A 22,993-nucleotide genomic window follows, 5' to 3' on the forward strand; every position below is an offset into this window, starting at 1 on the left:
CCACTGATTTGTTTTAGAGCTGATTCACATAATGCATGCTTATCACTTGTTTGCTTTTGACCAAACATTTGCGTTGGCATTGGCTGATATGAATGTTCTATCTATCATGATGGCCCATTTGCACATGAAAGACTTCACTTGATGCTACTATCAGTGACTGGATGTGTGAACCAGATTATTAAATCTTGACTTTTGTACCAGTTACTTACATGTGCAAATCACCAAGTCTTGTGTTTTCTCCCCTACAATTCTGTCTTCATATTCCTGTGCTGTAGGTTGACTTGGATTCAAGGCATATTGGCTGGGTAACAAGTGAACTTCCTGTTGGAGATAATCACATCATCAAAATTGAATTGAAGGGACCAGAAAATACTCTCAGAGTTAGGCAAGTGAAAGTGCTGGGATGGAAAGATGGCGAAAGCATCAAAATAGCAGGCCAGATCTCAGCAAGTGTAGCTCAGCAAAGAAGCTGTGAAGCTGAGACACTGCGAGTCTTCAGACTCATTACATCTCAGGTGAAACACTGAATTTCATCACATTAACATTTGGCATTGTAAATCAGATAAAGGATATGAAAATGGCATGTGTAGTTCTGCTAACAGGCTAAGCAAGCCTGCACCTGTTTTGATGCTAGACTGCAGGGGACCTTGTGTATTTATTTTTGACATTTCTATTCCCCCTTCCTAAAAAACTGAACTCAAAGCAGTTCAGCTTAGTCATAATTAGAGCAAACCCAGTGACATCAACAGGACTTGCATTAGTCATGGTTTCAATGGGTCCGCTCTAAGTATGACTAAGGCTGGATCCAACCCAATGTACGTTTACCACTCTGAGCTTCCTGGAAGGAAGATGGGATACAAATGTAATTTTTAAAAATTACTGTGCCCTACTTTATATATTGATGCTTGCCTAAAGTTGATTCTGGTGCTTCTAAACTTTGATTTGCTCATAGTTTTAAAATACCCACTGCTCCACAGTCACAGTTTGCTAATTCTCTGTTCATGATTTCCCCTATTCCTTCAGGCTCTGTATTGTTATATATCCTCCACAGGTATAAACAAATACATTCCTCACACCTCCTGCTTTTCAGAACATATGCTCTTTAGTGTAGGTCCTGTCCTTATATTTATGTAATTCCTTATAATAGGAACTTTAAAATCATAGCCTTTAGTTGGAACTGTCATGCTAGTTGAAATAGAAACATAAATGGTATCTCTGCCTTTATTTGTCGATAACAAACACTGCTGTTGTAGCATTAGAACCATTTGATTTGTGCAAACAGAGCAATAGCCTTTTTAATGCTTGTTTTCAGGTCAGGTGTGATACATTTCAAAGGCTATTTTCAGTGCACATTCTGTTCTCTGCCATTTAGAAAGATACAGTATCTATAGCAAATTGCACACACATATATTTTAAATGTCAATGCAACGGCATAAAAGATTGTAGATTACACCTGTTACATTATCTCTTTCCTGTTCTTGTACAGGTCTTTGGAAAACTCATATCGGGAGATGCTGAGCCAACACCAGAACAAGAGGAAAAGGCGTTGCTATCCTCACCTGAAGGAGAAGAAAAAGTACACAATGTATTTATTTGTATTCTATAATTACTATGATTCTAAAACTAGTAAAGCCAGTTCTATGTATTCTTCAGTTTGCTATGTCAGACTGCATTCCCTATAACTAGATGTTCCTTGTAATCCAACAGTGGTCATGCCAAGTCTGGTAGTAGTGTTGGATGATTACATAAATTCTGGGGCTACAGAGATTCATTGGAATTACTAAAATTGTACCAGTTGTTAGAGAATGTTTGCAGGATTCATAGTAGGCAATTTAGGTATTTCAGATACTTTCATTCACAATTCAGTGAACCTCACGACAGCTATGCTACCAGTGTATTGTTCTGTACTGAACAGCCATTATTTAAAGGCCATATCTACACCTCAGTTACTTCTTACAGTCATTGCAGGGAGCTATTCACTAGGAAGCTGATGTGTACTTAGGCTATAATTCTAGGAAGCAGTGTCTTCGCACAAGGCAGATCCTTTTAAACTGCATAGCAGCTTGTCATTTTAGCGAAAGGAGCTCCTTCTGTGTCAGCATCAAACAATACTGTAGCTGCACAAATAGTTCTGCCCTGTGCATGCATGCTGCTGCTTTGGGAATAGCCTAATAGTTTAGTTTTGACTGACATGAAATGGTATGCTTTTTCCTTGAACTTTCTGTCAAACATTGACCAGCACAAATCCACAGGTTACAAAGTCTGTCTATTTACGATTCTTCATATCCTGCAAAAAGCAGCTACAATTGCTCTTGCCACGATTTTAGTCAAACAAAGGCAAACCATGCATTCATCCCCAAATAAGTAGCAACAGAAGGCTAAGTCACAATGCAGTGCTAACATGAGTGTCCTGCAGCATATTCTCTCAAAGTAAAAGTCTCCTCTTTCTGACGGTCTTAAGTCATGAAGTTATGGTGATAGTCTGGTGCCAAGACTTGTAGCTGACACATTTTTCTCACCAGTCCCTTGCAAGAGTGCCGAACACACCAGCTCTTCCTGCTGTTCCTAGAGGCCCTCACTATATAAGCTTCTCCAGTGATGTAAATAATATGTTACCTCCTCAAGGCGGTGAACTGGGTTTCACTTAACTAGTGGGAGAAGCCTACTAGTCTGCAGCTCGAAGATCATTATTATCTGGAGTTTTACATGCTTAGAACAATATTATAAGAGTTTTTCACTCTATTCAGACATTTATTGGCTACAGCTTCTTTTTAAAAGGAAGAAAATATGTTAAGTATATGCATTCTTTAGTGGATTTATTTTGACTATGTTTTTCTGTTTTGCTAAATGCCAGCATATATAGTGGAAACAAAGCTGCTGTCAAACTTTAATCACATGAGATTTCATGTTGTAGAAATAAAAAATGTGAAACGTGCTCACATCAGATGTTAACTTTTCCATTTAAAGGCAACTTCAGATGCTGACCTGAAAGAGCACATGGTTGGAATCATATTCAGCAGAAGTAAACTGACAAATTTGCAAAAGCAGGTTTGTTATAATAACCTTTTACAGTGGTAAATATTTTACACACACTTGTATATGTGGTCTCCAGGGTTCAGGGAAGAGAGGCTCAGCATGATAACAGGCCATGCTATTGGGGAGAGGAGGATGGAGCCTATTGACAGGGAGCCAGTGCTGTGCCCAGGGAAGAAGTTATTTCACTACAACTTAAGAAAAGCATGATGTGCTTGGTTTCCAATAAAGGGAAGAGGATGTACTGAACACATCTGGCCCAGCCCAAGGACACCCACATGAGTTTGTATGTACAGAATGATTGGGGGCCCTATATCTATCTAGCAGGAGCCAGTTTTAAAATACAGAAAGAGAGTGTTATTTAGCTCCCTCCAAAACCAACAAATCAGAGAGAGAGAGAGAGAGAGAGAGAACACAGTTTAAATGCAACTTTTGTAGGAACCATGTAGTTTACTGATTTTTTAAAAAATGTTTGACATTTTAACTTAACCATTTTTAGAGTGTCTACACATGTTCACTAAATACACAAGAACAAGCCCTGGGCTTACCTGTCTCCTGCTACCACATGTAAAACATTTTGTTTGAACTGATGCTTATGCATCTCCTTTCATATGCAAACATACTCCACCCACTCCATTTTTAAGCAATTTGGGCAAGGTATAGTCATTTATTTTATTTTATTTTTTATTTTATTTACTAGATTTATTAGCTGCCCATAAGGCCAGCTACCTGGCCACTCTGAACATCAATTCAGTTATGAACATAAATTCATACAGAATGTTCTAGATGTAGTGGGAAGGCCCAAGTGGCCTGTGGTTTGCTTTTGCACTACACTGCACATAGTGTACACATATCTGAAGCACAGTGTAAACTAACCTGTAGTTCTACTCCCTTGATTGTTTCCATTACCTTAGTGAAAGACCTATCTGTGTGTATGCAATTTGGTGATGACATCACAACTAAAAAGCAGTGAGATTCAGTGTTAAGACTTATTGTCTCTGGAGATCTGATTAAAAAGAGCTACAAGTCAACTTTCCCTCCTTATTGATTCTGAAGTCATAATGTGGTGGATTTGCGGTTTGACAGAATGCTCCTTCCTTGTTCTCCTCGACCTCTCAGCGGCTTTCGATACCGTTGACCATGGTATCCTCCTGGACCGCCTGGAGGGGTTGGGCATTGGGGACACCGTATTGCGGTGGTTCCGGTCCTTCCTCTCCGGCAGGTACCAGAGGGTAGCACTGGGAGAGGAGGTTTCGGACCCGTGGCCACTTATTTGTGGGGTGCCACAGGGTTCCATCCTCTCCCCGATGCTATTTAACATCTATGTGAAGCCGCTGGGGGCTATCATCAGGAGGTTTGGGGTGCAGTGTCATCAATATGCGGATGACACGCAGCTCTACCTCTCGTTTAAATCTTCACCAAGGTTGGCCGTAGAATCCCTGTCCAAATGTCTGGAGACGGTGAGTGGCTGGATGGGGAGGAATAGGCTGAAGCTGAACCCTGACAAGACCGAGGTACTTTTGGTGGGAGACAAGAGGAGGCTGGGGGATGTTGACCTGGTGTTGAATGGGGTACGGCTACCCTTGAAAGACCAGGTCCGCAGCCTGGGGGTCATTTTGGACTCCCAGCTGTCCATGGAGGCTCAGGTGTGAGCTGTGAGCCGGACAGCGCTGTATCAACTCCATCTGATACGGTGGCTGCGCCCCTTCCTTCCCGACCATCTGCTCCCATCGGTAGTACATGCCCTGGTCTCCTCTCATTTAGACTACTGTAATGCGTTCTACGTGGGGTTACCCTTGAAGACGGTTCGGAAACTGCAGCTGATACAGAACGTGGCGGCTCGCCTGATTAAAGGCAGCTGCCGGCGAGATCACATCACTCCAGTGCTGAAGGAGTTGCACTGGTTACCAGTTGTTTTCCGGGCCAAATTCAAGGTGTTGGTTTTGACCTTTAAAACCCTATATGGTTCCAGCCCAGCCTATCTTAAGGAGCGCCTCCAGCAACACCAGACAGGCCGCTTAACAAGATCAGCCTCGGATGGCCTTCTCTCTGTCCCATCAGCCAGGACAGCTAGACTGATGGGGATGAGGGAGAGGGCCTTTTCTGTGGTGGCCCTCACTCTGTGGAACTCCCTCCCTAGGGAACTCCGTCATGCCCCCTCTTTAATGAGCTTCCGTCATGCATTAAAAACGTTGTTGTTCAGGCAGGCATTTGGGGTGGGTTAGGGTATTTTAGAAAATGTTTTTATTGTAGAATTTTATTGTTTTAAACTGTTTTTATTGTATGTTGTACATCGCCCAGAGTAGCTGGGTGACCAGCCAGATGGGCGATTAATAAATTTAATAATAAATAAATAAATAAATAAAAATTAATTTATTTTTCCTTTATGTGTCTGTTTTTTCCATGTTAGGTCTGTGCTCATATTGTACAGGCTATCCGAATGGAAGCAACCCGTGTACGTGAAGAATGGGAGCATGCAATTTCCAGCAAGGAGAATGCTAACTCTCAGCCCAGTGATGAAGATGCCTCATCTGATGCCTATTGTTTTGAGTTGCTGTCCATGGTGCTGGCCCTGAGTGGTTCTAATGTAGGACGTCAGTACTTGGCTCAGCAATTGACTTTGCTTCAGGATCTCTTCTCGCTGTTACATACTGCTTCTCCCAGGGTGCAGAGGCAGGTTAGTTAAAAAAAAGCTTTACACAAGCTAAAAAAAGCTTGTGTAAAGAGGCAGCACGGTCAAGTGTGTACAATTTTAGTCTACAACTAAAGTTCTAATAATCAGTTAATACATTAAATCTGATAGTGCTTATTTGTGTGCTTCCTCTAGGTAACATCTTTACTGAGACGTGTGCTGCCAGAAGTCACCCCTAGTCGCTTGGCTAGTATCATAGGGGTCAAGGCACTACCCCCAGCAGATATAAGTGATATCATTCATTCAACAGAGAAGGGAGATTGGAATAAGCTGGGTATCTTGGACATGTTCCTGGGATGTATTGCCAAAGCACTCACTGTACAGCTGAAGGCCAAAGGAACTACTATAACTGGTACAGCTGGCACTGCAGCTGGCAAAGGAGTTACTACAGTTACATTGCCAATGATTTTCAATTCCAGGTGAGTAGAAGTTGTACTCATTTGCTATTTAAGGTACAGCTTGACTTTTTACAATACAGTTAAGAAAATGTTCGTACAGATTCTTTTTTTTTTAAGTGTTCAAAATTGTGTTCTTGAAGCTTGTAAAATACATTTTTCTGCAGAAGTATGCTCTTTTATTGTAATTTGTTACTTTTGACTGTGATTATATTTTTTTCTTTCTAGCTATCTTAGACGAGGTGAAAGCCACTGGTGGATGAAGGGCTCAACCCCAACGCAGATTTCAGAGATCATTATTAAGCTCATAAAAGACATGGCAGCTGTAAGCTTTCAACATCTTATCATACTTGTACCTCTCTTTTCTACATTAAATCAATATACTGCAAGTGGGATTTGTCTTGTGAATGAGATGAGATTGTGTAGTCAACAAAAAACGTATTATTCTGCACAAAAAAATCCAAAATCTGTTCACCTCCTTCTACCTTATAGCTTTATCAGTTAAATAACCTGAAATTCCTTTTCGAGTCTCTACTTATGAAAGATGCCACATGGACTTCTTGACATCCTAGTTATAGTACTCAGTTAAGAAAACAGGTGACTACGGTTTTTCTCTGATTTTTCCCACTGAATTTTATATGTATTGATTTTCTGTGTAAGGCTGCCACTTCCAACCAAGGTATTAAAAACTTTTATCTGTAGTGCTCCATTGCGAGGGGGAGGCAGACGACTTTGGCTGTCCCTGCTCCTATGCAGGATCAGTCTGCATATGCTCCTCCTCCCTCTGTAAGATGTCACTTGAATCAGTATGTCAGAAAGTATGATTTTCTTCTTCATTTACTGGCTAAGCAGTATTTGTAGAGCTGTGCTAGGTTTTTTCTTTTTACAAACTTTCAAGAAAAAAAAATCAAAGTACTTTTTTTTCTGCTGCTGTTTACAGAACCTCTTTTTCTCCCTCTGCTGCTTCTTTGGGCCTTTTGGGGGGCAGGGGAGAATCTTTCTTCTTTCCCAGTGATCATAGCTAATCAGGGATCACATAGCAAATGTTATGCTGTCATGACATCATATATATCGGAATTGTCTACATGTCATCATCACTAAGGGCTAAGTTGATTCTTTGTCCCCAGTTTAAGGGAAAGGGGGAAAGAAATGTCCCCATAGCTGAGGCAAATGTGCTGCTTAAGCAGCAGGAACATGCCCTGTCTTGCTGTACAACAATTTCATTGCTACAGAGCCAGTGCAGTGTAGTGGTGAGAGCGACAGGCTGGGAGCCGGGAGATCCGGGTTCTAGTCCCCACTTGGCCACAGAAGCTCACTGGGTGACTTTGGGCCAGTCACAGACTCTCAGCCCAACCTACCTCACAGGGTTGTTGTTGTGAGGATAAAATGGAGAGGAGGAGGATAACGTAAGCTGCCTTGGGTTCCTTGCAAGAGGAAAAAAGTCGGGATATAAATGCAATCAATCAATCAATCAGTCAATAAACTGCCATACAGCACAGCAGAGAAAATCCTAGATTGTGTCTAAATGTAGATATTCTCTGCCCACATTACATGGTATGGCTGCTGAAAATTAATGAGAGCTGCACCAAGAGGGATTCTATCCAGAACTATATCCTCAAAGTGAGCGCTCTTCCTTTCTCTTAGAAACCCCACTCCTTACAGCCAAATATATAGATCATATATTTTATAAGGTAATAGGAGCAGGGCTAAGTAAAAAAATAAAATAAAAGCCAGGGTTTGGTGCACCATTAACATTTCAGTAGGATTCTCAATAAGATTCCTCAGCTTTTCATGTCCTTCTAAATTCATTCTAGTAATAAAAAAGACTTTGATTTTAATTTTCCTTGCATGATGCATATTAATATTCATAGTCTAATTCCTCTCTCTTCTGTAGGGTCACCTGTCTGAAGCTTGGTCCCGTGTGACAAAAAATGCTATTGCTGAAACAATAATTGCTTTGACCAAAATGGAAGAAGAATTCAGATCTCCAGTGCGGTGTATTGCAACAACCCGGGTAAGAATTCATCTGTTACCACATGGTATCAACCTCTATTTTCTTATACCTGGATGTTTGTGTTTTGTGTTTCTTTTATTTGTTTGGTTTATTGTATTAATTGTATTATCCTTGTGTGTATTGTACTTCCTGACATCTGTCAACAATAAAACATAAGAAGCATAATGGTACAAAAGAGAAAGAAAGAAATGCTGATATGGCAAAAACATCTGATCATACTAGTATATGATTTTTCTGTTACCTTATATTCTTATTGGAAGGAAAACAACATTTCTTGGCAGGTGCAGAACTACTAGGCAGTGTGCAGTTTGTGTGTAATATTACAGTTAATAAGCAATCTCCTTAGGCAGATACATTTCTTCATATGACAGAAAAGGAACTCTCAGTTCTAATAACTGCACAACGTTGCTCTATTTTTCATCCAACCATCACATATTTTTATTAACCATTTTGTTGGTAAGATCATAATTTCAGAAATTCACAAAGTTTTAAAAAATGGGTTTACACCAATCTACCTTCACATAATTCTTCTAAGAGGCAACTTAGTTGTGTAGGCATGGCAAAGTGACATTTGAAAAGAGAAGACAATAAATAGTGCCATTGCAGAGCAATGCACGGAAGCGGATAATAGAATAGGAAGGACAAGAGACCTCTTCCAGAAAATTAGAAACATCAGAGGTAAATTCCAGGCAAAAATGGGTATGATCAAAAACAACAATGGCAAGGACCTAACAGAAGCAGAAGAGATCAAGAAAAGGTGGCAAGAATATACAGAAGATTTGTATAGGAAGGATAATAATATCGGGGATAGATTTGACGGTGTGGTCAGTGAGCTAGAGCCAGACATCCTGAAGAGTGAAGTTGAACGGGCCTTAAGAAGCATTGCTAATAACAAGGCAGCAGGAGACGACGGTGTCCCAGCTGAACTGTTTAAAATCTTGCAAGATGATGCTGTCAAGGTGATGCATGCCATATGCCAGCAAATTTGGAAAACAAGAATGGCCAACAGATTGGAAAAGATCACCGTATATCCCCATACCAAAAAAGGGAAGCACCAAAGAATGTTCAAACTATCGAACCATGGCACTTATTTCACATGTCAATAAGGTAATGCTCAAGATCTTGCAAGGTAGACTTCAGCAATTCATGGAACGAGAATTGCCAGATGTCCAAGCTGGGTTTAGAAAAGGCAGAGGAACTAGAGACCAAATTGCCAATATCCGCTGGATAATGGAGAAAGCCAGGGAGTTTCAGAAAAACATCTATTTCTGTTTTATTGACTATTCTAAAGCCTTTGACTGTGTGGATCATCACAAATTGTGGCAAGTTCTTGGTGGTATGGGGATACCAAGTCATCTTGTCTGCCTCCTGAGGAAGCTGTATAACGACCAAGTAGCAACGGTAAGAACAGACCACGGAACAACGGACTGGTTTAAGATTGGGAAAGGAGTGCGGCAGGGTTGTATACTCTCACCCAACCTATTCAACCTGTACGCAGAACACATCATGCAACGTGCTGGGCTTGATGAAGCCAAGGCTGGAGTTAAAATCGCTTGAAGAATCATTAACAATCTCAGATACGCAGATGATACCACTTTGATGGCTGAAAGTGAGGAGGAGCTGAGGAACCTCATGATGAAGGTGAAAGAAGAAAAGTAAAAGCTGGGTTGCAGTTAAACCTCAAAAAACCCAAGATTATGGCAACTAGCTTGATTGATAACTGGCAGATAGAGGGAGAAAACGTGGAGGCAGTGACAGACTTTGTCTTTCTAGGTGCAAAGATTACTGCAGACGCTGACTGCAGCCAGGAAATCAGAAGACGTTTACTTCTTGGGAGGAGAGCAATGATAAATCTTGATAAAATAGTTAAGAGCAGAGACATCACACTGACAACAAAGGTCCACATAGTTAAAGCAATGGTATTCCCCGTAGTAACCTATGGCTGCGAGAGCTGGACCATAAGGAAGGCTGAGCGAAGGAAGATAGATGCTTGTGACCTGTGGTGCTGGAGGAAAATTCTGAGAGTGCCTTGGACTGCAAGAAGATCAAACCAGTCCATACTCCAGGAAATCAAGCCAGACTGCTCACTTGAGGGAATGATATTAAAGGCAAAACTGAAGTACTTTGGCCTCATAATGAGAAGACAGGATACCCTGGAGAAGATGCTGATGCTAGGGAAAGTGGAAGGCAAAAGGAAGAGAGGCCGACCAAGGGCAAGGTGGATGGATGATATTCTGGAGGTGACGGACTCAACCTTGGGGGAGCTGGGGGTGGCGACAGCCGACAGGAAGCTCTGGCGTGGGCTGGTCCATGAAGTCACGAAGAGTTGGAAGCAACTGACCAAATAAACAACAACAGAGAAAATGCATTGGCCCCCACTGTCTTGGCCTTTAGAAAGCATGTAGAGACACATCTTTCAATTTATCCTTTCAAAATGTGTAGTTTTAATATTTTAATGTTTTAACTGTTTTTAATGATCTTGTTTGTATTGTTTTTAGGTTTTATTGTTATAAATTGTTGTACACAGCCTTGATGGCTTTTTAGCAGATAAAGGCAGTATATAAATGTTAATAAATAAAGTAGTACATTTCCTGAGGAGAAAATCCTAAAATCAGGTGCCTGTCAGGATGGCATGAGGTACAGAATATATCAACCGATAGGCCAGTGCAGACCTATCCTAAGTGTACAAATTCATCAGCTGTTCTGCTGAACTGTTGTGTGCGTGAAGTTGCTAGAGAGAACCCGCTGTCTGAAGCTTGTTTTTTATATAAAGGTATCAAGATAAAATCATTGGTTAACATGGCCTTTATTTTCCTACAACTAATGTAGCATAACATGTTGCTAAACAATTGTGTGAGTGTGTCCTTTTTCCCACAGCTTTGGCTGGCTCTTGCATCTCTTTGTGTGCTTGATCAGGACCACGTAGACAGACTTTCCTCTGGAAGATGGATGGGAAAGGATGGACAGCAAAAACAGATGGTGAGGCACAGCCCAAAATGTTCTCCTTTCAGATTTTTGATTTCATTCAAGCTAGCTTTCAGAGTAAAAATCACTAGACCCAAAACCTTTCCATTTTAGAGTTCTGAAGAATAACAACTATCATACTAAACCAAATACATACATTGCTGGATAGGGTTCAAAAGATAGGCTAGAACTGCAGGTATTGTGTTGATAATTTTTTGAAAAGTTTTGCTGGAAATATTGATGCACACACACCTCATCTGTATCAAGTATTATTAAAATGACTTCAGTTCAGATTTATGCTTATAACTTTAGGCCATCTCATTAAAGGGAGAAATAAAAAAACTCTAGAAAATTATTAATTACTATTCTGTCTACCAGAAAACATAAACTTTGCAGAAAACATAAACTTCACATCATTTTTCATGAATCCTTAGTTTACCCATAGGCATTATAGTTTTCTTTTTACAGCTGGACATGTTTTGCTTTGTATCAGTTCTGCTGCCCACCATTTTTTTTTCTACAGACTCGGCCACTTGCTCAGTAATCTGTGGATCTCACTGCATTTCTAGGAGAAAACAATCTGTGCAGCCTTTTATTTAATTTTTAAAAGCAGCTTGCTGAGCTGCAGTGGGTTGATCTTATCATAGCATTCCAAGATCAGGGAGGCTGGAAAGAAAGGCTGGCTGGATCCCCTCTCCACCATTACCAGTAGCACTATTTTAACTATATTTTTGATGTCACTGATTTCTATTTGTGTCCAGTTGTACACCTAATGCAGTGTTTTTCAAACTATGCTCCAGGGAACCCTGGGGTTCCTTGGAAGCTTGTTAGTATTCCTCAGTATAAGAAGGTTAGTGATGGCTGATATGCTTCTCTGAAAGCCAGCTTGCCCACCATTAATAATCATCCATTCAGTGTGTAACCACAGGAGCTTGAATGAACCATTAAGAATCGAAGTCTTGTGGTTGAAAATAGCTGCTGTGGAAGAAATGAGGAAGTTGAAATGCAATCAGCAGCTTTCATTAGATTAAGTGGACTGATGCAATCTAATTCGGGACTGACTGTATTTTAATACATAAAAATATACATTATTGGTTCAGATTTAAAAGCATTTTGATTCAGTTAAAGTCTGTTTGCAACTCCCATTAATCCAAGATGGCGTGACCAATGGTCGGGATGATGAGAGGTGTAGTCCTATAGCATCTGGAGGACCACCAGTTTCCCACCCTTGTTTTAGAAATATTTAATTTATGTCTTAGAACACTGCCTTGATTGGCTGTCCACTACCCTGGGGGCGTGCCCTAAAATATCCATCAGAATCCTCTACAGTGCACAGGGTTTCCTATGACAGATGCTCTTCAGCAGACAAGCTGATGTGGAGGCAATGCTTGAAAGTAGAAATTTGGCAATAATTCCTCTAGTGTTCGGCCCATGATGACCTGGCTATATTTCTGCCACACACACACACCCCATCTAGCTACCCTACCCCCCTGCCCCATTTTATATTTAAAAGCAAATTACTGGGGTTAGGGTTTTGGGTTTTTTTTAAGAAAAAGTAGTTCTGAGATTCTGTAATTACTTTTTATATCTTTCACACATATGTTTCTGCTTAGAAGTGATCAGTAGCATGTTTCAAAATACAACTACATTTTTTATCCTGTTTAAAAAGAAAAGAAACTTTAACGTTAGATTGAACTATTCCTCTCTTCTTTCAGCCCATGTGTGATAACCATGATGATGGAGAAACAGCTGCAATCATCCTTTGTAATGTCTGTGGGAATCTCTGTACAGATTGTGATAGATTCCTCCATCTTCATCGGCGAACAAAGTCTCACCAGAGACAGGTGGGGCATAAGACGTATTTTCTAACTGCCAGGAAAAACTCATTTTTAAAATATAAAGGTCCATATGTACAAATTTAATCATATCTTTCTAAGTTCTCCAATTCTGTAGATTTAACGTGTGTTTTGCCAAACTTGACAGGTGTTCAAAGAGGAGGAAGAAGCTATCAAGGTTGATCTTCATGAAGGCTGTGGTAGAACCAAACTGTTCTGGCTGATGGCACTAGCAGATTCTAAAACCATGAAAGCTATGGTAGAGTTCAGAGAACAAACAGGTGAAACGTATTTTCATTTATTTTTTATCCTGATTACTTGGAGGTTGGGGCTGCAAAATATATTACTGATATAAGTTTGTAATGTGAGATAGAAAATTAAATTCAGGTTATTCATTTACTAGCAAACACTGGGGTCTCCAGTATGTACAGTGTTAAGTGGATTGCCTACTCAAACAAAGTTTCACGTAAAGCAAATATGCAACTAAGTGCTTGGGCTCAAGCATTGATTCCTACATACATACATTTTCCTAAAAGGACGCAATCCTCTGTCTGGAGTTCTGCTCATATTAAAGGCATGTATACTTCAATTCTGTGGAAGCAGAGAGAAACTATAGAAGGATTCAATTTCCTAAGGATTTCAGCTCTCAGATTTTTGGTTTTCTTTAAAACAGCAGGTTTCTTGTCCTTGTTTGTTGCACAGAAGTGCTTGAGTTTGTAAGTAATGCATGTGGAAATCTCAAAAGCAGAGCATTTGTTTAACTCTTTCAGAGATCTGGGTACTAGCAAAAGCAGAAGAAATTATGCAAAATAATTTAAAAATAAAATATTATGCAAATAAGAGGTAATTCATATGTGTTTAATTTGCATTATTTATGCAAGCCTTGGAAGTAGAGTAAAGTTATATTACATAACATTACATTACATTATATTGAATATATAATGTGTTTAATTTGCATTATTTATGCAAGCCTTGGAAGTAGTGTAAAGTTATATTACATATTACATTATATTATATTTAATATATAATATATTTAAGTATTAAAATTTAGTGCTGGTAACTGTTACCTCAGGCTTGTTCTTAACATTTGTAGCTAACTGGGATAGCACATGTTTTGCATGTAGAAGGTGTTGGATTCAGTCCTCTAGCACCTGTAGTCAAAAATTATTTCAGGTAGCCAGGCTGAGAACGGCCCCTGCCTGAGAATGTTTAACGCTTCATGTATTCAGTCAGTACATTTCTTCACTGTGTAGTAACTTACTTGGTCGCTGTATTTACATGCTTACGTTGTATTTACATGCTTACTCATTAGATACATTTCTGTGCTGTGTCTTGCCAATAACAACAACACAATAAACATTCTTTGAATTCTGAGGGGAGTTCCATTTTCCCCCTGTCGCCAATTTAGGCAAACCCACCACAAGCAGCTCTGAAGCATGTCGTTTCTGTGGCTGCCGAAACGGAACAGAATTATCAGCAGTGGGGAGTGTGTGTTCTGATGCTGATTGCCAGGTTTGTATATATTAAACTCTGGAGTCTTTCAACTCTGTTACATGTACCTGTGAGGCAAGCAATACAGTATTTGTAATTAAAGGCTTGACTACAGGTTATGCACAAACATACATAAGGGTAAGCAGCTGCTGGGGATGGTGGGGTGGGGGGTGTAATAGGAAAGCTGGAAGTTGCCTCAGTACTCCTACTGCTTTTTTGTGCCAAATTTCCCCATTTAGACACTACTTTGAGGGTAGGTAGTGGACTGCCTGGGTGTTCTTACTGGCATTTATGTGTAATATGTAGTTAGCCCTTAGAGCCAGAGGCTTAGTCTTTCAATAAATTTGATAGTGAAAAAACTAAGCCAGAAATGAATACTTTGTCCAAAAATACTTACCAGAGGATGGAGACTTGAGTTCAGTAGCAGGCAATAAAAATAATTTCTAGCATCTGACTTGGACAGTAGTGCTCATTTCTCAATTAAGGTCTGGATTTCATTTCATGGAAGATTTTAAAGTAAGTCTGGATGAGCATGTGTGACGTGCTGTTTTCTGTGTAACTTATCTCACTGGATACTGTCATCCCTTTGTGTTAGTACTTTCAGATAACTTCGAAGCACTGAGAGAGCACAAGGTTGTTGCCTGCCCCCATGTGTCTTCAGTTCTTTTCTTGTCCTTCAGCTTGCCAGAAAGAGATTTTTTCAGGTAGTGGGAAGGAAAAGAAATGTATGCATAATTGAGAAAAGAGGCAGGCAGGTTAAATCATTCAGTCTTCCTCCTCATTTTGCCTTCCTCCATTTTTCTCCTTTACTCACATACCAGCCAGACACAGATCTCCTTCCCCATATCCTTGTGCTCCTTCAAATGCCTGTTTCTGGCAAATGGAAGAGAAAACTTCTTCATAAGCCAGAGAAGCATCCATAAGACTATTACTGCTACTGTCATCTGTAAAACTTCTTGCAAGCCTTTTTCACCTATCTGCAAAGTAACTGATGTTCGCTCTAACCAGTGATTAATATGTTTATAATATTAGTTTATGTCTCTCTTTAATAGGAGTATGCCAAGATAGCCTGCAGTAAGACGCATCCTTGTGGTCACCCCTGTGGAGGTGTCAAGAATGAAGACCACTGCTTGCCCTGTTTGTATGGTTGTGATAAGAGCACCACCACCCTTAAACAAGATGCAGATGACATGTGCATGATTTGTTTCACAGAAGCACTTTCAGCAGCACCAGCTATTCAGGTTTGAGATTTGTGTTTAGTATACAACATCTCTATAAACTGTTCATTCTCAAGTAGTGCAGAACACTCAAGTGGAAATCATGAAATGCCAGCATGTAAGCCATAAGATATCTAGATCAACTATTTTTGTGCTTTTTCTGGTAGTATTAATGCTAATACATGTTAATGTGTACATTTCTAGTTCTCAGAGCGCAGCCCAACTTACCTTGGTTCCAAGTTGCATTTGTAGTCTTCAGCTTCTCATTCAGTAGCCTTTCTGTGACAGGTTTATCCAATGCCAAAATCTAACCTAGTGCTCTGCTCAGCTGCGGGCCATGCCCAGGCCAAGTGCACTGTTATCAAGTCCCCTAGTTAATACCTCAGGTAGCTCATTTCAGAGAGTTTGCCCATTTACCTGCTTAAGGGAAAGCTCAATATTACAATGACTGTCGAGGATTATTACTGTGAATGTACTGATAAATTGTATTGATAAATTTTCCTCTTCATAGTTGGACTGCAGTCATATATTCCACTTGCAATGCTGTTGTCGAGTTCTAGAAAACAGGTGGCTTGGGCCACGGATAACATTTGGGTTCATGTCATGTCCTATTTGCAAGGTGAGTACAAGGTCAGATGCTCCTTTAGTATCTTGAGAAACAGTTGATACTGAAGTAATAAGAGATGTGCTCCTTGGATTTTGAGAATCAAAATCAGGATTGAAATTGATAGGCTTCATGAACTAGAGTGCTGAACTGTAAGAAACAAAAGTACACAGTCTAGATTCTGTTGACTTTAATAATTTTTGATTATCTGCAAAATGAATTGTTTTTAATGTAAAATGTTATGCATACGTTATGAATAAAATGTAGAAGTATAAATAATTAGCTATGCTCATGCACCATTTAGAATGACATCAAGGTTGTAGTAGCCTGCTGCTGGAGAAAATGAAACAGAAGAAAATACTGTAGAAGCTTTAAAATAGTGGTCTGTTTATACCATGCAATGCTATTCATATTTACTTGGAAATATTGCTAGGAAATATTAAGAACTACATAGAAGTTTAAGTGGTCTTCATGCCACTTAAAATGCTGAGTACACTTCTGGAGAACAGTTAAGGGTGCAATCGTATGCTTGTTTAGACAGAAAAAAGTCATACAACTCCTGCATGGCTAGGGAATGCTCAGAATTGAAGGACTTTTTTCTGTGTAAATATGCATAGGATTTCACCCTTAGGGACCAATATAGGCCAAATTATTTTTCATGAATGGACATTTTGACCATGTGATAAGATTGATATGGATATGAGTGCTTATTATTCCAAAGTAACTTTGTGCTACACATACTTGCCTCTGGATTACATACAATAAATATTAAAAACTACTCGGGTTAATATTGTACACAAATTCATGTGTGATTTGGAAAATGGGGAATAGTTTGCCAATAGTTTAATATAAATGGAGGAAACATCCTGTGAAGGTAAAATGCAACAAAGAACGCACTTTGAACTATCATTAGTCATGCCATTAATTAACATAGTTCCAAAATATATGGACAGTTTGGAGGCTAGCATTTTTTTAAAAAAAACAACCAACCTCTGATGCATCATTCTACTTCGGCTGTTACCAAATATTAGAATAATTATGGTTGAGGAATAAAATAGTGGTTTATTGCTTCGTGTGGCGCAGAGTGGTAGGCGGCAGTATTGCAAGCGAAACTCTCCCCATGACCCAAGTTTGATCCCAGCAGAAGCTGGGTCCCAGGTAGCCGGGTCAGGTCGACTCAGCCTTCCATCCTTCCGAGGTCGGTAAAATGAGTACCCAGCTTGCTGGGGGAAAGGTAGGCATGATTGGGGAAGGCAATGGCAAACCACCCCACTATAGTCTGCCATGAAAACGGCAGCAAAAGCGCGTCCCTCTAGGAGTCAGCAATGACTCGGTGCTTGCACAGGAGGAACCTTTCCTTATTGCCTTGTAGTCGCTTGCTCTTAACAAGTGTTATGAGAAACCTCAGCTAATGTTAAGACTCTTAGGCCGCAAGCCTATACACCCTGACCTGGGAGTAAGTCCGATTGGACTAAATGGAACTTGCATCTGAGTAAACCATGTATAGGATTGTTGTGTTCATGTATTATAAAATAAATGTCTTGCTTTTGCAATTGATATAGCTTACACAAACTTTCAGGTTCATTTTCATTTGTTATATATCAAATGAAATATTATTTTTTTTTTGCCAAATATATGATATTTGGCAAAATAAGGTGGCTTATTACTTTCTCCTTATATTTTTTTTGTTTATAACAGAACAAAATAAATCATACAGTATTAAAGGACTTGCTTGATCCAATCAAGGAACTCTATGAAGATGTGAAGAGGAAAGCATTGATGCGATTGGAATATGAAGGCCTACACAAAAGTGAGGCCATTACAACACCTGGAGTTCGGTTTTATAATGACCCTGCTGGCTTTGCCATGAACAGATATGCTTATTATGTTTGCTACAAATGCAAAAAGGTAAGAGTCAATGCTCAGACTGATTATTTAGATTGGGGTTAGACATTTCACAGTTTGAGAAACTGTCCTGGGCCTGACCACAAAATGGCAATCATGGGAGGCATAGATGGGAGACAAATGACAAGTAACTTACCCAAAAGGTCCAACAGAAGCAAGAGGTGCAGACTGACCCCCAACGCCCTCCTTTGAAGCCACAGTTTTCAGTGCCAAACACCCCCCCCCCCCCGCTCTGCCTGCCAACTCATTCCTCCGTTGCTTTTTCTCTCTCACTTTGGATCACCACCCATACATTCACTCTCTCATCCTGGCTCACCACTCACAGGTGCTGTCCCACCCACGCGTGCGCGCACACACTCCCCGTCCCCATCCGGCCATCCTCCATCTGGGCACGCACACAGGCATGCCAACGTGCATGTATGCACTCATGTCCCTCCTTTCTCCTCACTGGAAGCACACGAGAAACCACACTTGCTCTTTTTCAGGATCCCCCCCAAATCCCCCCTAAGCCTATTCTTTCTCCCTCTCTCTTCTCATATACATGCAGCCCCCAACCTCCCAGGTTGCTCCTAGCTGGGTCCTTCAGCCCCTGCTGGCGTCCTGCTCCTCTTCCTTCCCCGCCTCCCCGCTGGCTTTTCTGACCCTCCAGCTGACTTCACATTGCCCTCCCTAGCCCCCCACATTCTCTGGCCCCCTGCTGCTCTCTTTAGGCCCCCCAGCTTACAAGACAGAAGTGACAGGAGCTCCTTTCTCTTTTCCCCTTTCTTTTTCTTGGTGCATGGGCACACTGCAGAAGAAAGCACCAACCTGCAGCTCCTGCCATCTTCATTTCCTAAGAATGTCTCTGAGCCCACATGTTCAAGGCATTCATGGGAAACAAAGATGACAGTGGCTGGAGGCCTCCATTTTGCTTTGAAAAGTTTCCCAGCTTCTGGTAAGAAATGTGTTAATTTTTCTAAATGTGGCAGGGATAGTGCACCTTAGAGGGCACCAAAAAAGGTGTCCGGGGGTATACTGGTGCCCATGGGCACCATGTTGTCTACCCTGACTTAGAATACCCAGATAGGAAACTGCTGAAAAATTGGTGTATTCTGACATACTCTGTCACTTGAGTATGAAAAGAGAGAAATCTCCTATTCATGGTTAAAATACTTGACAAAACACATACTTTCCATTGGAATGTTTGATTAACATTCTTCTACATTAAGGCAAATTACATTTAATCTAAACGATATAGAAATTTGTTAAAGCATAACTCAGTTATTGCACCACATTCCAATTCCAGCTTTATTCTTGAAAGATGCATTTAAAAATAATGAAATGGGAGATGAGGATGAAGGAGACAACTTTTGTTTTAATTTTTAGCAGGCCAAACCTTGCTAGTAACACTTAACGTAAACTAGAGGCCTGCAGCCAAAGATTTGGTTGGTCATTTCCAGTCAATATATGAACTTCAGCAGACTTCATTTCTGCAGTTCCTGGGTACATGCAATGTTTTTTTCTGTTTACCTCTCTTTCTTCTCCTTTTAGCCTCTTGCCCACCATCTTCTGAACCTCTTCTTCATCTAAACTTTGTTTCTTGCCCCTTGTCTTTTTTCACTGGCCTTGCTGCCTTGTTGCATCCTCAGACCCTCTTTTCCTAGGCTTCTGCTATTTCCACTACTCTTCCCTAGACATTTCTGCCTGCTCTGCCCATCTCTAGATCTAAGCAGCTTAACCAATATTAGTCAGAAATCTTCTGGCTGCCAGCATTTTTGTGACATTAGGGCACCTCATCCAGTCACTGGCAGAGGCATAGCTACACTTGCCATCATAAACTCCCTTAAGGTACAATCCTATGGGGATGGGCGGCTGCCTCCAAACTCCGAACCGCTGCAGGACGGGCAGAGCACAGAGGGGATCTTCACCTCCACACTTGGGCCACCCTGCACTTGCGGCTAGATGACCGATGTTGGCTGTCTAGCCGCAGTGCTGCGGGGGGGAGGGGGCGGGGTGGATGATGCATAGGAAGTGTCGTACCAGCCCTTCCAAGGTCCCCGCCCCTCCCCACACTCAGTAACTCCCCCTTTCATCCCACTCTGCTCTGCTCTTCCAAGCACGGAGCCCAGGATGACCTGCACCACCTACAAGGCGGCAGGGGAGAAGGCGGGGAGGCTGTTTTCTGGTAACTGACATCGGAGTGCAGGCTCGGAGGCCGGTTCCTGAAAACCAAATAATCCTATGACCATCCAGCCGCTGTCTAGCAGCTGTAGGATTGTGCCCGTAGTGCATTTGTAGTATAGATGTTTCAGCCCCATCTATATAATGTCCATCTTTTTAAGGGATGAATACTGACATCCTTTTGTCAACATTTTTAGAAATCATAATGACTTACCTCAACGTATGGTTCATAACTGGCTCAACTTTATAACAAACAACCCAAATTTCAAAACACATCTTCAGGACAAATGCACTTGAGTTGATCATATTAGTAGGAGCTGTATAGGAGCTTCCCCTATTTGTGTTCCCTACCCAGTGATTTTTCTAAAAGTAAATAAATGAAAAAACAGCATTCAGGTTATGCAAATTTTCACTGGGAGAGTAGTGTGGGAGGAAGTAAGCAACAATAGGAATCCTCCCCACAACCCTTTCTACCCTACAATCCCTGACCAAAAAAGAAAAGGGGATGTGGAAGCAATAAAAACATCCAGTGTTAATTGTTGACACAATCCAGTTAGGTAAACGCTTAGACTTCTCAAATGGGCACAAATACACACATGGAGAGTTATTGTTAGTTGCTTGTTTCGCTGCCTTCTCTTTGCAAATTAATTTATTTCATAGATGCAGCAAATTAACTTTTTTGTCCTCAGCTTGTCACATCTTTAATTATCATTTCTGTGTTTTCCCTCTTAGGCTTATTTTGGTGGAGAAGCCCGTTGTGATGCTGAGGCTGGCCAGGGAGATGATTATGATCCTAGAGAGCTCATTTGTGGTGCCTGCTCTGATGTTTCAAGGGCTCAGGTAGTGAAACATTTTTGTTCGCATTAAAAAAACACATTTGAAATATATACAGCAAATCCACATTTAGCTTGTGTTAATTAGCTTAACCTGTGCCTTCTCTTTTTTCTGTAGATGTGTCCCAAACATGGTACAGATTTTCTAGAGTACAAATGCCGTTATTGCTGCTCAGTGGCTGTGTTTTTTTGCTTTGGGACGACACATTTTTGCAATGCTTGTCATGATGACTTCCAAAGAATGACGAGCATCCCTAAAGAAGAACTTCCACATTGCCCTGCAGGTAACATTTAACATGTAATTACATGTATCTAAACACTTGAGAAAGTGGCTAGCATACCAAATAGTCTTTTATTTGGATCCTGTTACAATCTTCTTCTAGATGAGTTTTAGAAACATAGAAAAAATAATTTAATAAATTTTACACGAGTATTTCTGGTACTGACTCTACCAGATGACTTATATTCAGCTTTGTGAGTAATGGCTCATATCTCAAGAAGATATTAGTTATCAGTAACAAATGAGTAAAGTTATCACGGTAAAATTCATAAGAAGATGGATCCCATCTTTCCCAAGCAAATTTCACAGTACCTTTTAGAACATTCATGCTGTACCATAGCATGAGAAGAAGGAATGATAAACGTCCCATTCTGTGTGATGTCATTAGTGTTGCTGGAGCAGATAATCCTAAGTGGAGAAAAATCCATGACAAGATCACCTCTCTGAGCTAAAGGCACACATTCAGATGGGCAGATTCAGTGCTTGGGGGGAAAAAAATAACAAAAATAAATAATGCACTGAAAATAACAATAAAAGTGGGTGCCATAAGCTAGAGATTCACTGCAGCATACAGAGGAGAATATGATCAGATGTAGATTTCTGTCTATGCAAATGCAGTTGGCAGTGGGGTGGGAGGTCCTTTAGTGTAAAAAATTGGGCCCTAAAGTTCTGCAATGTCACTATTTAACTGAATGCATTTCTTGAAGTTCGTGCAAGTTTTTACAGGTTTTGTTTGCTCTTAAACTATTTTTCAGGTCCCAAGGGCAAGCAGCTTGAAGGAACAGAATGTCCCCTTCATGTAGTCCATCCACCTACTGGTGAGGAATTTGCACTAGGCTGTGGAGTCTGCAGAAATGCACATACTTTTTAGTCCATAGTCCTCTTATTTGCCAGAGCAAAGCTGCTGTCATCCCATAAGTGTCCTGAGTTCAATATAAACCACAATTAGAATGAGTATGGGACCATTTCATAATCCAGGGAAAAGGAACAATTTGCAGCGCGAGAAGGATGCCAAATACCATGTACATAATCCTTGCTGTGAGAAACTGACATTTATGACCCAAGACATCAAAACTTGTGAGGTTTTTGCATGTGGCCATTACTCGCATCAGCTATGAAGCATTGGACACTTACAAATAAATAATTGCTGTCAAAGAAGCGTTAAAGGCTCTCTGTTTCCATGGACTCCAAATGATGCTGGATATCAGATGAAGAAAAAGTTGATTATTGTATACTGACTTTTTTTGTAATCCTGTACAATTGTAACTGCATCACGGGTAGGGGTGGATAAGAGGAGTATTCTGGTTTATTTCTTAGACTGTTATTAAAAAGTGTTAGGAAGGCATAAATGTAACCAGTATCACGCTGTATATATAAGAGATAAATGTTTGTCCTGTATAAGAATTACTAAATTGTAAACAGCAGTTTCATTTAAACTTCTGGGTTATGTTTGAGCCTGAAATTTTAATGAAGTGCAATACTGAGTGTGCCTCATATCTTGCAGCTGTAAACATAATGGAATGTATATGTCAATAAAGCCGCTGTACATTTTTATACAGTGAAAGTCTAA

The 22,993-nt window shown here is 40.5% G+C and overlaps 1 protein-coding gene across 20 annotated transcripts in view; it reads left to right on the forward strand.

Moving 5' to 3' along the window:
• MYCBP2 (MYC binding protein 2) overlaps positions 1 to 22,993 on the forward strand; it is a 198,523-nt gene extending 175,530 nt beyond the window's left edge. For 17 of the 20 annotated variants that reach the window (XM_084844798.1, XM_084844781.1, XM_084844788.1 and 14 more), the window contains 17 exons: positions 276 to 515; positions 1,487 to 1,585; positions 2,968 to 3,048; positions 5,444 to 5,710; positions 5,861 to 6,144; positions 6,349 to 6,445; positions 8,015 to 8,134; positions 11,012 to 11,113; positions 12,814 to 12,942; positions 13,082 to 13,214; positions 14,342 to 14,445; positions 15,477 to 15,665; positions 16,153 to 16,260; positions 17,944 to 18,153; positions 21,043 to 21,150; positions 21,262 to 21,427; positions 22,179 to 22,993. In XM_084844798.1, the coding sequence (XP_084700924.1) occupies positions 276 to 515; positions 1,487 to 1,585; positions 2,968 to 3,048; positions 5,444 to 5,710; positions 5,861 to 6,144; positions 6,349 to 6,445; positions 8,015 to 8,134; positions 11,012 to 11,113; positions 12,814 to 12,942; positions 13,082 to 13,214; positions 14,342 to 14,445; positions 15,477 to 15,665; positions 16,153 to 16,260; positions 17,944 to 18,153; positions 21,043 to 21,150; positions 21,262 to 21,427; positions 22,179 to 22,294 (2,553 nt within the window). In that variant the 3' untranslated portion in view covers positions 22,295 to 22,993. Of the gene's footprint in view, positions 1 to 275; positions 516 to 1,486; positions 1,586 to 2,967; positions 3,049 to 5,443; positions 5,711 to 5,860; positions 6,145 to 6,348; positions 6,446 to 8,014; positions 8,135 to 11,011; positions 11,114 to 12,813; positions 12,943 to 13,081; positions 13,215 to 14,341; positions 14,446 to 15,476; positions 15,666 to 16,152; positions 16,261 to 17,943; positions 18,154 to 21,042; positions 21,151 to 21,261; positions 21,428 to 22,178 lie in introns of those variants that run through there. The other 3 variants (XM_084844783.1, XR_014789262.1, XR_014789263.1) reach the window with 3 other exon arrangements.

This window comes from Heloderma suspectum, chromosome 3 (assembly GCF_057233095.1).
Source record: "Heloderma suspectum isolate Gila_16-S chromosome 3, 16-S_ref, whole genome shotgun sequence".
Taxonomy (NCBI): Eukaryota; Metazoa; Chordata; class Lepidosauria; order Squamata; family Helodermatidae; genus Heloderma; species Heloderma suspectum.